General features: G+C 43.0%; 1 protein-coding gene across 2 annotated transcripts in view; it reads right to left on the bottom strand.

Moving 5' to 3' along the window:
• Positions 1 to 16,733, bottom strand: part of sec24b (SEC24 homolog B, COPII coat complex component) — a 33,473-nt gene that overhangs the window by 2,609 nt on the left and 14,131 nt on the right. For both annotated transcript variants that reach the window (XM_079557246.1, XM_079557247.1), the window contains exons 14-23: positions 16,268 to 16,474; positions 15,260 to 15,383; positions 13,563 to 13,721; positions 11,434 to 11,607; positions 10,520 to 10,630; positions 10,168 to 10,343; positions 9,460 to 9,597; positions 8,382 to 8,486; positions 7,301 to 7,393; positions 4,128 to 4,231 (exon numbers count right to left, since the gene is read on the bottom strand). In XM_079557246.1, the coding sequence (XP_079413372.1) occupies positions 4,128 to 4,231; positions 7,301 to 7,393; positions 8,382 to 8,486; positions 9,460 to 9,597; positions 10,168 to 10,343; positions 10,520 to 10,630; positions 11,434 to 11,607; positions 13,563 to 13,721; positions 15,260 to 15,383; positions 16,268 to 16,474 (1,391 nt within the window). The remainder of the gene's footprint in view (positions 1 to 4,127; positions 4,232 to 7,300; positions 7,394 to 8,381; positions 8,487 to 9,459; positions 9,598 to 10,167; positions 10,344 to 10,519; positions 10,631 to 11,433; positions 11,608 to 13,562; positions 13,722 to 15,259; positions 15,384 to 16,267; positions 16,475 to 16,733) is intronic.

The raw sequence follows: 16,733 nt of genomic DNA, 5'->3' as shown, positions 1-16,733 counted from the left end.
TCTTTAAGACTTTTCATCTCTGCTATGAGAGATGTTTCAGTGTTTAACTATAAAAAGAAGTTTAATCTTTAGTTTAAATCTGTCTGTAAAATTCAACCGTGAGTTGCGTTAACTCCCTTTTGACTTCCATTAATTCCTATACAGTACATTCCGGTTAAGTCCTAGCCTTATGAGGGTCCAATGTTTAAAAAAGTTCTGTCTTATGTTATGTTTGGAATCACATGTACATTTTTGTCCACCACTCAAATTGTATTTCTTTTTGGGTTTTTCGGTTTGGATTTACTCAGCAGTCTTACCTAGTTGTTCTGATCTTGAAACCCCTGCAGAGTCCTAAACATCAGCCCCCCTCTGCAGCTCGCCCCTCCTCCCTCAGTGGGGCTGTTGTTGACACCAGCGCTGCGTGTGAAGTGCAGTCTATAAATAAGAACCACCCTCCTGTTTCACAATGGCCCAGCCCGGGAGCAGGCAGCAAAACAATGAGAGTACACGGATGTGAGTCATCCAGTACACGGGACAAACCCCAGCGAACATGTCCCAGGGGAGCTGTCCTCAGGAGGACAAAGGCCTCAACTTATACAAAGACACCGGCCCGAACACACTGCTGCCAACAGAGGGCGCAGACGCTGGACTGAAGCGCTTTAATCACTGTGGTTGTTTCCTCCTGCTGAAGGGCTTTCCAGGATTTTGAGGTGTAACAGAAAGAACAAAGCGTCCTCCATCTTTATAGCCCATAACCAGTTCTGTGCTCAAACGGTTTTGGTCACGGCGCCGCTGATTGGTTAGCATGCTGTTGACTGAAAATGGTAGCTTGTACCTGGTCGTTGTCATGGTTGATCCTCCCAACTGCAAACCGAGTGTGCTTCAAGCAACTCAAGAGTGTGAGCAAAAGAGAAGTCCTCACTCACCAAGTCTAATTTCCACACGAGCACATAGATTCAACGTATACATGGCTTTCAGTCGCATGACTCCTACAGGTGTGGCCGCCATCTTGGACACCTCTGGCTAGTTGAGTGTAGATCATCTGAAACAATGCATCTCCACTGACTGAAGTCAAGACACTGCATCCAGAAATAGTGGTGATGAGCAGAGCTGATACTTAGAGAAAACACAAACCTCAAAATGTGATCCTTTTTTGTTTGATCCTTTTTTTGCGACGCGTAAACAAGCAGCAACTTCTCTCTCTCTTGGTACTGCTGTGTTTTTTTCCCTGCTAACTTAATTTGTAGTTTCTGTGCTCCAGGTGATTTTACTGAATACTTTTGTACATCTTTGCTGTGTTTTTGTGAGGTTCAGCTGATTTACTGCAGAGAGTCTGTACAAGCCTAACCCAGCTTTTATAAAACAAACAGCAACTTATGAGCTAAAAACATTTGAGACCAACTCATTTCGAGGCACCAAGAGCCCCCCCACACCTGCAGCACAGTGGAGGTGTCACAAGCTACAGGAAACAAAAACAAAAAAGGAGGTATCCAGCCAAGTCCTGCAGCTATGCCACACATGCCTTCTAACACTGTTGTTCTGGCACAGGAGAATAAGACAGGTTAACTGACACGTTCTTCCCAGAAGATGGCGAAAGACTGTTGGGGAGCGGAGGGAGCTGCGCAGGAGGAAGAGGAAGGAAGTGGAGCTGACCAGTGCAGGACACCACGCTCTGAGATGGGGACAAGTCCAGGAGGCGCTGCACCGTTTCAGAGGAGCACTGAAGGCAGTACTTCGGTTTCCCCGACCTCCAAGAACATGCTGCTCAGGTTGGCCCACAATGGCGGTGCGCTCAGTCGTAGCGGCTCAGGACTAACCCGAAACATGAACGCTGTTTTGTTGTACAACGGTAGGACAAACAAAGCACTTAACTTAAAGTGCCTGGAGCGTTACGGACACCACTTAAAGCACAAAGTCTACCCTGGAGAAAATGTGTGGACATTAGCTACAGCTTCTGATCTTCACCACAAAAAAGTCCAAAGCTTTCAGTCACATTGTCCATGCTTTCTCTACCGATCTTGCCATGCAAAAAAAAAACATTTCTAAATAACCAACTCAACCAAACCAACCAAAATGGATCAGGAGTATTGCGGTGAACTTTTTCAAACAAAGCAGTATTTCAATGGTTATACAACGGACTCATCCTCCACCAAACAGAGGCCACAAACATTACATAGTCTGTTCTCTTCAGAGACTCACCTCCACAGAGAGACCACTGTCCTCTTTTTAATTTACATTTAACATAACTTTCTGTGGAAAAGCAATCTTTAAAAAGTGCATCTGTAACTTTTTATGCGAAATAAAAGTTGATAGGAATGCATATTTGACCTTTCAGTGACCTCCGGCTGTGTGAGTGCCTTTACTTTCCATCATGGACGTCTCTAGAACGCTCCAATTGTTTGACCAGAAAACCTACAAAACCATTGATCCTGGTGCATTGTAGAGGCCTCTGTGATGGAAAGGAAAGGCACCATGCTAACCACTCACACAGCCGCTGGGTCACTGAAAGGTCAAATACGCAGTAATATCAAGTTTTCAGTTGTTGTTTTTCCCCTGCATACAAAAAGTTCTATAATGCACCATTAAACTGAACGTAGGTTTCTTTAGCTTTTCCATTTTCCACCGCTCCTTGCAATGATCAAATAATATCTGCCTGTGGTTTGGAGGTACAAACCTCTCCAAGAAAAGCCCTGAACCACACTCCAAACATCTCGCCTTGGGTATAACATGTGACAGAGGTCAGAGCTGAGCTGTGACTGTAGATTTCCTCAGAGGGTTCACAGATGTGTTTACTGTATTGAAATGCTGACGTCTGGAGCAGCGTGAACACCGACTCAGACTGAGGCTCTGTTGACATGGCAAAGTGTAAAAATCACAGAGAAAGGTATCGGCTTCCTCTCGGACGTGCTCATTTAGTCTGAGCTTTGCTAAATCCTGCTGTAGCTGGACTGAAGGGCTGCTATGTCTTTGCTCTTTAAAAACAACCGCATGCTGGTTTGTTGACATAAACATGTGCCTATGGGGCTGTCTTTTTACAGCCATCTTCCTGAGCAGTGATTAAAATGACATACAAGAGGATGAGTAGAGATATTGTAACATGCGGACGTCACAGGATATGCATATGTGAAATTCTAAAGCTGGGGTGTCCCAGGACTTGACAGAAAATAAGCCTTTATGAACACAGTCTAACACAGGGGTCCCAGCCAACTCAATTCGAGGTCCACAAAATTTTCTTTCGGAACTTTAGACTCCAGGGTCCGGACAAAAGAGTCATTGTTCTTGAAAATCTTAAAACATAAGCACAGGTTGTCTATTTACTGAGCAATGAATCAGTCATTTTGCCATTTCATTTCAATGTTTTTCAAACTGTTTAGATATTTTCTTTATTCAGTCTTAGAAATTAAGCATATTGAGAGGATGAAAAGGCTTTTGGGGTCCGGACTAAAGCCTCTGGAGGTCTGGATCTGGACCCAGGTCCGCCAGTTGCCATGTCACTAACATGACTCTGTGGTGCCTTGAGTGAGAAGTGTAACCGGGCGGACTTGTTGCTCTGTGCCTGCTGTGTTTCTCAGAAAGAAGGGGCATGTGATGTAACAGCATGTAAAAGTGTGAAACAGCAGGAACGCCCCGCGCTGTCGACAGTGAAAACATGGCCTCACTAATCCACAAACAAGTGTGTAGGAGCGCAGCACGTGACTGTCGAGGAGATGGGCTGGAGACAACATTCTTTTTTGTGTGTTAAAAGTAGGGCTGGGCGATGTTGACGATAATAAATCTCTCTTCTCTCTTGTTTGTTGCTTGGCCCCACGAGCCCCACCTGAGGTAAGCTTAGTGCGCTCTCCAGGGACTAGCGTACACTTCTGCAGTAGTGACCCAGCGGGCACTCTCCTCTACATTTGTGGGTAAAAGGACCACTGCATGAAGTGTGCGAAGTACTATTGAAACTAAAAAAACGTGGCCCTGGTGCAGGATGGCAGTTGCAAACATTACTGTGCTGCTTCCACTGCTTCCTGAAAGTTGTGAAACTCGTCCATGAACCCAACAAACAATAGGGAAGTTAGAAACGCAGTAGGAAATGTGGAAATCATTTTGAACCTCAACGGACGATCGAAAACGCATGAGCTGTGTGGTTGGAAGGCGGGACGTACCTGATGACGTGTAGGGGGCAGCTGAAGGCCCTGTTCTCCTGCAGCCAGTCCAGGAAGGCCCGGATCCGCTCCGACAGGGGAGTGTCCAGCTCCGGAATGTGGTTCTGGAGGAGCACACAGGAGAGGCACTATCAGCCAAACAGACCGGAGCCCGAACAGCCTTATCCACAGTGCGGAGGAGGATTTCAAATAGAGCTAAGTGCGCTTCAGGAGGTCAGGAATCTCTCACAGTTCAGTGTGTTGACGGGCAGGAGAACTGGAACCTTTTTAAAAACCTCAGACCTGACTCTCAGACAAAAGTGAGGTTTAAAATAAGGTCCTCTTCTGAATTGCTTCCATCATTCAATCAGAAATAGCATTGTCGGTGTCCAGCTGATCCTTTGGTACCGACGCATGTCTATGTTTTAAGTACAACACAAACTGCTCTGACCTGATCCTCCAGGAATGTTCCGGAGTGTGGCTTTAACATATCATTTACGCTACAAACAACCTGTATCGTGTATTTGACCTTTTAGGTTGCGTTCACATTCTAGAATGGGATGATGTCATAATCTCAGATGGAGGACGGGGCCAACCCTATGGTAGAAGAACATTTTTTGAAACAAATCTCCAAAAAGAAATGATTTGGAAGGGATTGGATTTACCAACCGGACATATTCCTCTTAAGGCATAGAGACAAAAAATAAATGAAGAGATATAAATGAAACTTTTGCTGATATATATATGAGGAAAAAAATGTAGAAGATATTTCAGCGACAAAATCTAAATAATGGACAGACCCAGATTTAAGTTTATGGTTTTATTTTGTGACATATTAATAACACAGATTTTGGATCTTTTTTTTCCTTTTTTCTCGATTTTGAATAAGCTAATCGTCAAATTTTGCCTTGTTTTTATGGGTTCAAAGCTGAATAAATCGGGTGTAACAGTGTTGTTTTGGGCGCCCTCTTAGTTTTACTTTTAGTCTTAGTCTTTTTGGATGAAAATGCTTTCAGATTAAGTCACGTTTTTGTCGGTTTCATTATAAAAAGTAATTATTAGTATTTCAACAAATTCATTTTGATAGGTAGAGTATTGAAAATAAGTACTGTACATGTGGATGGAGTCTGACAGGCTGTTCTGAGCGTGTGACAGTCTGAACATGACCTTTCACAAAAACGGCCGCTCTCCTCGTCCTCTGATCACACACTACGGTATTTTATTGGGGGAAAAAAAACGTTCTGAGAAAAGATAAAGTGACCTGTCTGTAATGTACGAGGGGGAGAGAGGGGCACAGCAGTGTGTGAGACAACATTCTAACACTAATAATTCCAACAGAGCCTAATATTTAAGGTCACATTCACACCTGAGACTCGGTTCGATTGGGGACCAACATTGCAACATTGTTCCAGCTCTCTGCAGCCTGTGGGGGCGCTGTGGCAAAACCGTCTACAGAAAAAACAGTGATCAAAGAAACACGCTTCTCCGATTGGTTGATTAAACTCTGCTTCCTGTTCCGTCTCTTGTTTACAAAATGGAGCGGTATCAGACTGTGGCCGTGTTGGTTTTTCTTTTTGCAATTTTTAACCTGGCAGTGACAGTTTACGCTCGGAAACGCGTGGATCTTTATAGAGCAGCAGACGAGGCAAAACCTGGACTAAAGCGGGACTGGCGGACCCCGGAGATGTTTTTTCCTCACGACATCTGCGAAAGATGACATACAAACTATGGTCTAATTATTTCCTCATAAAGGCGTCCAAAATCACAAAGTGTGGTCAGTAGAAAAGACTTTCAGCCATAAGAATAATGTGATCAGGGAAAACATTTGGTTTCTCTCCCATAGAGTTATATAGACACCTGCTCCAAATGAAATACAATTCTATAACATGATGAACACAACCCATTTCAAACTCTTTAAAATGTTGTGATGTCACGTAAATCCTTTTGTTTTTTAAGGTTATTAAGGTAATATATTAGCTTTTCTCCACATAAATAATAGAAATGCCTGAACCCGTTCAAAATTGAATATTCTATCCCCATACAAATGAATGGGGAAGACAGATGCAATACTAACGTATGGGGAGGTATGTTTTGTCCTTTTCATGGCATTTAGATCATTTCTGTGGTTTCTTTATCATTAACGTGTTATAAGATGATGTTTAGTGTAGGGCTGTGCAATTAATCGAAATTCAATTTCGATTATTACACTAAACGCTTACAGAATTAGCATAATGGGAAAAAAATATATATATATTTTTTTTTTTTGCAAAGCAGACTTGCATTATTTCACGGCGCTTTTCACCTGCCATGGCTCATGCTTTTGTCTGACATAAAAACAAACGGCGCTGTGTGATGATGTCATCAGGCTGCGCTGCTCAGTTTACTTGCGCAGGTGTGAGGGCTGGCCAGCAGGGGGCAGGTGTGAAACAGAGACCTCTCCTCAATCAAGGCAAACTTGAAATCATTTGTACTTTTATGACTGTTCAGAAAACAGAAAATATTCAGCATAGCTTTTTTATTAATAAATATATATAAATAAAATAAAGACTTTTTTTAAAAGGAAACAAATAATCGTGATTTCAATTATGACTAAAATAATCGTGATTATTATTTTTTCAATAATCAAGCAGCCCTAGTTTAGTGGCCATTGTACCCATCGCTCTTACAAAAAGCAGAAACTGAACTGAATTTGAGTTAGCATTTTAGCTCAGAGGACACTTATATACGCTAAAGCAAGATCTCAAAACCCTCTGTCTTTCTCTGCTGATGAAAAACCTGGCAGAAACCCTAAAAAATAACCTTCTGCACCCCCTTAGCCATAAAAAGTTCCATAAAGCAACACTACAATATGATCTTATTAGGTCTGGGTTTAGAATGGCCTCATTGTGCTGGGGATTCCCCAAAAATAGATAATACATGTGTTTTAAAATCAAGTTTCAAGAAGCTTTATTATTTGAGAGAAGCCTGAAATATGAACCGCTAAACAGACACAAGTATCCCATGTCTTTGAGAAAATGACTCCACTTCAGTTGGGTTTATCATAGAAAAGGAACTGGAGGCAGAATATTTGGTTGTTTGAAAGAATCTGGTGCTGCCTAAATAAGTGCAGCTCATGCCAGTTGCTAAGTGGTGATTTCCATTTGAATGCGATTGATTGCGCAGCCCAACTGAGGGCCAAGAGTGTGTGGACTCACCATACTGGGGGGTAAGGAGGCGTAGTCGTGCACTCCCATCACGTCCCGCAAGAACATATCACAGCAGGCCCGGCCCACCCACACGAACAGCACCTGCACACAAACAAACAAACACAAACACACACACAGACACAGTTAGAGTGTGAAGTGTGAAGATGTGTCACTGTACATGTACAAGCAGAGTTTTAACGTCATAGTGCAGAACATTAGACAAAAAAAAAATATTATTCCCCTTGAAATACAGGCACAATATTAAGAATAGACAGAATTGACTTGTTCATTTACATAATAGTACATAAGCATGCATAGCCTATAGTAAAAACAGCAGATACCCCTCAGTAGAAAAAGAATAAATGGCTTTGACTGAGCGACATTTCACTCATGTGGTATGAATGCTCACTGGTTCATAAACCCCCTAAAAACATCTAGATTTAAAACAGACTCTAATTTTAAATGTTAGCCTCTAAAATGTTCAACACTAAAACTGGCGCAGAGCCCATTATCCTATTTAACAATTATTCAAATCATGTCATAATAGTTTGTACCTCGACTGTCAACTTTCTCCCATTTCTCCACCATTACTTTAAAGGGACTAGACGGAGTTTAAAAATGTTAAAATTATGCATTTTCCTCATTAGAGTAGCTTTAACAAATGCTGAAATATATTTCTACTAAAGATACAGAGACAAGGAGAGGATCAAAGTGGTTCAGCAGCCCATAAATACATAAAAAACAGACAAGGCAAACCAGGACGCTAACGTTAGTATAATGCTATATGCTAACATTAGTACCCAGTGCAGTTTTTTGCTTTTTTGCTGTGAAAAAACATACGTTTTTTTCCCCCTAGGCTAGGCCACGCCCCTTTGTATGAGGGTCGTCGCCTGTATCCAGTTCCAGTGGAGCCAATGGAAACTCTCTTGCAAAATGTTGCCTATTCTGATCGTTTTTGTGGACAGGCTTTTCTCCAAGGCAAGATTTCTCCCAAATTTGGAGCTTGCATCACAAAGCGAAGGGTTTGGCTCAAAAATGTGCTTGATCTTAATCTCTAAAGGTGAGAGAAGAGCCGGTCAGAGGTACTCACCGAGCCACAGTCCAGGAGGAAGGCCCCGTCCCGGCTCAGCCTGTCCGAAGACAGGTGCAGGAGCTGCGGCTGAGGCACTATCACATCGTTCAGGTGGAGCGCCCCCTGGAGGCAGCACAACAGTGAACAACACATTTTGGCCCTTTGTGGTTTAGCACGGAGGTTGTCAAGAATTTCTGTGCAGTGACAGTGAATGAGTTCAGATTATAATTTATCATGTTTTTCATGACAAATTTCTTCTCTGATTCAGAATACTCACGTAAACATGAGTATTAGTAACAACATTTGGTTAGGTTGTTATTTGTATGCAGTTTCTGTAGTAGTATCTGATTTAGCTCCACCCAATAGGCAGGACGGCTCTTCTCTGTGGTCCTAATGCGGGGAGCTAACATTGCTGTAATACCACCCCCTGGTGGCCAAAAGACTCCAAAAGACACTTGGTGAACAGGGTTCTCATGTAGCTTTGGGTCTGGTTTAAACTGCTTAAAAGCCTGAAAAAGTCTAAAAGTTTTTCTGTTTCTAAAAATGACAATGACCCATGTGACAACGCTGGGCTGGGTATCATATTCTTAACCAAGCTGTTTTTTGTATATTAGAAATAAAAAGTGGGAGCCTAAGTCTATGATTGACAGGCTCTGGAGCTCTGTGGAGGCTTGAAGCCTTTTTGCCCTTTCAAGGAACAGGCTTTATAGGAGGAGATATAGCAGCCACGTTCATTTCAAGGCAAGGCAAGTTTATTTGTAGAGCACAATTCATACACAAGGCAATTCAAAGTGCTTCACTATTGCATAAATATAAGAAAACAAATACAATCAATAAAAACATCAACATAGAATTAATCAATTACAGTAAGAGGCAAGAGTGTAGATAAAATACTTTCAGTTATATGCATTTTTAAGTCTCACTAAGTTTCACAGACCTCTGGGGGTCAATACTATGAATGAGGGCTGAAGGGGACCCGGCGATCTCTATTATTTAGATCTATGTGCTGCTCTTACGCTGTGAAAAAATCCTGCCGAGAACCCTGTACTACCCATGTTATTTTAATTCAATTAACTATAGAGGTCAGTACAGTTACCTGATCAGAGATGGTGTCCAGTCTATAGAGGTCTGGGTGCATCAGTCTCATGAGCTGTGGCAGAGGCTCGGTTTTAAACTGGCACATGGCAAAGACGCGCTCATCCAGCCGTGTACTGGTGCCAGTCCGCAGGGCTTTCTGTGAGACGACACCAGAGCAGGAGGTACAGGGGTTACGTCAGTGAATGAAGAGAAATGCTTTGGTCCAGTTTTGTCATTTGAAAATATTGTAAGGATAAATTGAAGTTTCAGAACTTACTACATGGCAGGAGGTGTATGTTATGTTAAGAATAACATACAATCCAGCAGCTAATTTCAAACCGGTTAGACGGCTTTTGTCATTGTGGATCTGCTTTTTGTATTGTGCATTATGAACAGGAAAAATAAAACCATGAATCCCTGTGTTTCTGTAAATTTCCAAATCCTGTTCATTGCACGCTGTATTTCTTGTTCAATTATATATTTTCTGCAGTGAAAAGACCGATCTTGAGGCTTTGCACACATGCTGCAAACTTTATTGTGCTAACAGTAGAGTGAGGTTAGTGCGCAGACAGGCACACACGGCGCCGCCCCCTGTTCAGTGTGAACAGAGCAGAGGGCGTCTCTGGAACTGTCCCCATGAACTGTTTGGTGCGAAAACGCCTTTTGAGAAACTCAGCCATTGTGCAGCACAACATTACACTTAGTCTTATTCACCAAGCACACAAACCTGTTTGAGCAGGGCCAGGATGTAGAGGGGGAAGAGGCGCATGGCTGAGGGCAGCACCAAACAGCTCTGCTGCAGGTTGGACACGCTGCTCCTGTACGCACCCACCAGGTCCACCACGGCATTCACCAGAGCGTCCCGGGCATCTGGCAGGCCCGACGACACCGAGCGGTCGATAGCTGCGGCACATGGTGAGCTTTAATAAGAAGATTTCTGCAGTGCCGGAAATCACAGAGCTTTACATCTCCAAACTAAGTGCAATGTCTAGCTGGGAACAAATCTGATGTGTACTGTCATGTATAGAGTGTAGAGAGTGAGGATTTACTGTCCAGCCCTGGCCGGTGTGCATCCTTACCCATGTTAGCGAGGAGGCAGGTGATGGCCTGTACATCTGCCCCCGCATACACCTCACTCAGCTGGGTGACCACAGGCAGACACAGAGTGTGCACACGGATCCGCCGCTTCCCTACAGCAGACACAAGCACGAGTTACAACAGTCAAGTCATATTGTGATATCCAATATACAAACTTCACAACCATGTTGTGAACTCCACTGCACAGCTGTAGTGACTCATTTTCACCACATTGTAATGTAAATGTTCAATGTACCAGGAATTGCCTGATTATTCCATGAAGTTCATACATCTAAACCACTAAACTAAACAATGGAGCTACACGTAAGCAAGACCAACCCAATATGATTTAAGACACACTGATATACACTGACCTTCACAGACAGTATAAACCTTAATATTTAGCATGACTTTTTGAGAAACAATGCCACAATCCAGAATAAACATGGTACTATGGTAATATGACTCACTCGTACTTTTGTAAAGTAACAAGTAACGTAGGGCATTAGTTAAGGCCGTCTCCTCTCAGCCTCAGTGTTTCCCTGCGCTCAGTGCGGCCCCAGAACAGGCTCTTAGGTCTGGGCAGCAGAGCGGAGAAGCTGCACTTCAACTTTGCTGCATCAGTGTTTTTGGTGAGTGCGTTTATTTCCAATTTGTTCATCTTTTAAGATGGACAGTTGCTGTTTGTCAATATAAATGAATAAATTACGCAAAAAAATTGATTTAAGGCTATTTTTCATGCATTTACTGATAACCAGTTTGTTTGGCGGCTTAGTCTGTGAAATGGAGCCTTCAGCATCAGAAGAGAAGATTGGCAAATAAAGGCTGCATATAGATGTCTATTATACTCAATCACGCTACAACAGAGGAGTCACGAGGTAAAAGTAAGACTAGCCCACACTGGTCACAGACTTACCTTTACTGGAGGTGTAGAGCAGTGCGGCCTGAAAGCAGGCCAGAGAGGAGTCTGCTAGAGAGTCTTCTATGGACATCTGCACAGCAAAGGCAGAGTCAGGGTTCACATTGGCCAGAGACAGCAGGTCCGTAGAGCGAACAAACAAGTTCCCATGGAACGTGTGGATGGATAAACCTGCAAGAGGCGAAGACACTAATATCAACAGGAGGACGAGGCTAATGTTAGACACATGTACACATTACTCAAAGTATAGTCAAAAGGCATTGCAGAACTTTTGGGGAAAATTTGAGGTGCATCGACCAATCAGGAGCTTTCCCCAACAGTGACGTAAGAGTGGAGCAACCACAGATGTAAACAGGATTAGCTTCATCGTGTTATGAACCGGAGCTACAACAGCTCTGGGACTTTTACAGATACACATCGTGTTTCTTTCACCTAATCTCATCTCCCAGGATTAGAAGTGGTGACAGGAGAACACATTTCAGTGGCTGAATCTGCACTGGGAATGTGTTTGAGTCTTGATGATGCACAGAGCATTCCCAAAGCTAATGCTACTATGAGCTAAAGCTCTGATCATGTGAAAACAAGAGAAACGCACAAAAAAGGCAATTATTATGACTCTGTAATTTGTTGCACACTTTTCATCAATTGGCCGTAGCTGATTGTAGCATGGTTAGCATCTGGAGATGGCTAACCTAGCTGCACAAATTGATCCTACAAAACAAGTATTAATAACGTCAATAAAACCTAAAGCAGCCTTTAAGATGATCACACACTGAGCCGGGCTTGACGCAGTTGTGGTTTATTGCAGACTTTTCATCAACAATGAGGTGTAGGCGATTGTAACATGCTAACTGGGGTAACCTACACTGGAGCGTCCTATAGAGACGGCATCTCGTCACAGAAGGGAGCTGGCTTTGCCAAGGGGGAAAATAGAATCTTTAGAGAAACACAATTTTCCCTCTTTTTTAGCCATTTTCTGGTTAAAAAGAAAATGGCTAAAAAACTTATCACATATAAATACAGTCAAGTGTGAATCGGGCCCATATGGATACATGGGCTATAGCTAGTGCTAGCTAACGCTAGCATTAGCACGATGCTAACATGTAGCATCATGTTAGCATTCTCTGTTATTTCTGTATTTATGGTCTGTTGAACCACTTTGCTCCTCCCCATGTCTTTGCATTTTTATTTAGTAGAAAACTACATTCATATTTCAGCGTTTGTTAAAGTACTTTTTGAATCATTTGACAAAGTTTAGATTTTTCTCCAAATTGTTTTCCCCCTAACTGTTTTTAAACATGACCACACATGGGCGATTCCAGAGATGCCGTCTGTTACTATGGGCTGCTGGGAGGGAAAATAAAGACGGCATGCGAGCCATCCATGCTGAAAGGTCAAACACAAACTAATATCAACTTTTTTTATAATGCACCTTTAAAACATAGGCTGAGATACTGCATGTTCTGGATTTGTGGAAATGAATCTTATTCAAGGCTCTGAATATTTTTAGACGTAAATACTAAGAATGTAGGCTGACATAGCATTTGTGGACCTATACTAATATATATTATCGTTAAATACATTTGTGGAGTTTCATTAACCTCTTAACCGAGCACATTTTCTCTAGTTTGGCTTTACCCAAATCTATAAGCTTCTCCAGAAAAAGAGTCAAAATAGCAAACAAGGATGAAAAAGCAACCAAAAAATGACAAAAAGGTTATAAAAATGTGACAAAAAAGCAACAAAAAACTATCGGACAAAAAAGTGATGAAAAATGCATGAAAAAAGTGACAACAGGGCAACAGTGCAAGGAAAAATCTTAGCTGAGTTTGGTCAGACTTAGCTTTCAAATGAGGCATCACCCTGGCCTATGGGCTGAAAGCTCCAGTTGAGAAGCGTTTAGATTTGGGTAAAGCCGAACTGGAGAGAATGCGCTTGGTTAAAGTGGAGTGAACCCCTCTGTGCTGGAGAGACCATCGATCTATAACATGCGAGTTCACCGCCCGGCTTGTGCTTGTGTTTGAAGAATTCATCCCAGGTTTCCTCACAGTGACACAAACCCTGTTGCAATGGGAGCAGGGCAGTTCTAACTACTAATTCTAACTACTGTCCCGCAGCCGCAGTACCTTTAGTGCATCGGATCCTCATGACGGCCTCGAAGCCGATCTTCCTGGTGAGGTAGCGCTCCAGGTCCCTCTGGAACTTCTCCAACTGGGCGGAGTTATGGACGTGGTGGAAGGAGGGGTAGTAGAAGACACTGCCCGCCGAGAACTTGGACATACACGCTGTACAGAAAACAGAGAGGACGTCAGAACGCGCTGCTATGTACTGTGTTTTGTTTTTGCATGCAAGTATTTATAAAGGGCATGGCGTTGGTTTAATGAAGACTGTCAAATACAAAATGCACCACAGTAGGGCTGGGCGATAGTGATAAAAATAAATATCTGCAAACCATCAGAAATATGCTTAATGTGCTCCAAACATCTTCACTTACATGGCTTTGTCGCTCAAACAGATAATGGCCCCGCACAGACTAGAAAAGGGCAGAAAAAAACACTTTTCCCCTATTTCTTCCCTAATTTTTGCTCATTGTCTCCCCAACATTTTTTCCACTATTTACCCCAATTTTTTTCTCTATTTTACACCCATTTTTGTTTTTCAAATTTTCTAAAAACATTTATTATTGAAATTTGTTTCACCTTTTCCCCCTAATTTTCCAATTTTTTCCCAATGTTACTTATTTTCCCTTTTCTTTTACAGTTTTTCCCACTTTACTTACTATTTTTCCCCCCATTTATATAAATTTCCCCCCCTAATTTTCTCTACATTTTTGTTTAAATTTTCCCCTTTTTTCATTTCTTTTTTTCACTCTCCCCCCACATTTCTTGAAATTTGAGATAAACTCAATCTTGTAAATGTAAATATCTTCCAAAGAGCAATTTCGATATTATCTCACAGACGATATATTGCCCACCTCGAACACCAAAGAATCAACATTTCATTTTCTCATCGAGTCCGAAACAGGTTGGGCACAGAATAGGGTAAATAAAGGTCGATCACGATCATCGCGTGGTGCGTTTTAATCGAGGAGAATTGGAACAGGAAGCGCAGGATGACACATGCGGCAGCCAGAGGAGAGGACCTGATGATTTTACGAGTAAAATCAGCTACAAAGTTGCGCGAACTCGTCTAAAGGGCAAAACAGAAACACGTGAGGAGCTGACAGAGAACCAGGACACACACGGGGATGAAGAGTTTACCTTTGAGGAGGAAAACTATCGATCGCTATTTGGACCATGTGGATTTGTTTTGAGGCTGCAGCCGTGGATTAGCTGGACTTCTAACAGTGAGTTGTAAGTTTGATCGTCTTTTTTACAAATAAAAGCACAGTTTACACATTTATTTCTGTACATAATAAGTAAACGCTTCAAATATGCGCTCGTTGTTCTGCTTCTAACATTCTTCAAACCTTCCACTTTTTTGCGTCTCCTTTGCAGATATTTGTGTTGCTTGTCCAATGTCCAGGTGAAGGGGTGACATGGGGATGTTTTACTGTGACGCTAGAAATGTGGTGTTTGTTTTTGCTGATGAGCTAGCTGCAGTTTTCAGTTTGGCAGCATCTGTTTACATGCTCGTCCAGGAAAGACCACATTTATTGTTTTTTTCTTTTAATCAAAAAAATGGAATCGAAAATCGAGATCGATCAATATGGGGGAAAAAAAAGCAATCGTGATTTTTTTTGTTTTCTAAAATGGCCCTGCCCTAGCACAGAGGCAGATTAGACGACCGTGTCTGCAGTACAGGTGTGTGTGTGTAGTGTTACCTAGAGATGAGAGGTCCGAGTACTGCGAGCTGAGCAGGAACAGGTCCACTCCGATCTGCTGCCCAGAGCAGTCCAGAGCCAGCTTCTTATAGAAGTCTGTGGCCGGGCCCAGGTGCTGCACCGCCTGTGTATGGACAGAACACGTCAGGCTACTGCTGCAGCAGGAGACAATCCAGTCCACGCATGTGCACACGTGAAGAAAGGTTTATTAGCCAGTCCTGGAGCGCATGGTGTAGGTGAGGGTGTGTGGGTGTATGTAACCATCGTGATATCTGTAGATATTGGAGGCTCTGGGTGAGAATGTTTTTTAACTATTTTATTCTGTAAAGCACTGTGTGATACACCTGTGCTTTAAAAGCGTTTTAAAAATAAAGTTTGATTGATTGACCAGGATAAAGTCATGACAGTGTGAAATCCTGACAGAAAATGACTCTGAATCCACATCATCATCACAGATTTGGCCTTTTAAAGGTGCTTTACTTATCATTATACAACAACTGTACAACGAAATGTGTCCTCTGCATCTTCCCATCCTTCGATGCCGCCGGGACGACCCGTAAGGAGCAGTGGGCGACGGCAGTACCACGCCCACGAACCCATCTCCAGATGTGGAGCCAGGCTGATGGTCAGAAACAGCTGGCAGGAGGATTCACCTATTGTACATGTTTTTTGTGGTAAGGTAACCCAGTGGAAATCTACACAGAGAGGAACATGCAAACTCCACACAGAAAGGTGGGAATCAAACCCGGAACCTTCCAGCTGTGAAGCACGAGCGCTAACCAAATCAATCGCCCCAAATCAATCCGTTTAATTGTTGTTTTCAATAAAAGTTTTTATCTCACTCCCATTTCTTCTTGTTGCATATTGAAGTTCTACTTGGATCCAATCATGCAAAATGTGATTTTTACCATCTATCAACTGGTCTTATGCACTTAAGCACTTTTAATTCACATATTAGTTGAAGGCACAATAGTAATCGATCACTAAACTAGCTTAAGACTGCAGTACCTTTGTGCTGGAGCGCTGGTTGGGGTCCTCCCTGGACAGCAGCAGGCCGGCCCCCAGCGTAGGCAGCTGGGTCTGGAACACGGACACCCTCCCTCCCGTGGGGGTCATGAGCTTAAAGGCCGCCTGTAGAGCGGGGCCCAGGGCGCTCTGGGAGTCCCGCGTGTGAGCGAACATGGAGGGCAGCGCGGCCAGCAGCTCCTTGACCAGCTGCACACAGCACAGACAGTCCACACATCAGAGAGTAAAGACCGGATGAGTAAAGAGACGCTGATGCGGCGGCTTCAAGCTACTGTCGCCAGAGTTAACCAGTGTATCACTCCAATCACATCACAGAGGGGACAGAGTCTGTCATGTGGAAACTCAGGTGGGAGTAGATCAGCCGAGCCAAAGGTTGGTATACAGCAGGGGTGGGCCATTCATTTTCATCAGGGGCCACATGAGAAGCCTGAATTGAGTCAGAGGGCCG

This window comes from Gobius niger (genome assembly GCF_951799975.1).
Source record: "Gobius niger genome assembly, chromosome: 5".
Taxonomy (NCBI): Eukaryota; Metazoa; Chordata; class Actinopteri; order Gobiiformes; family Gobiidae; genus Gobius; species Gobius niger.
This window is presented reverse-complemented; position numbering and strand designations above follow the sequence as displayed.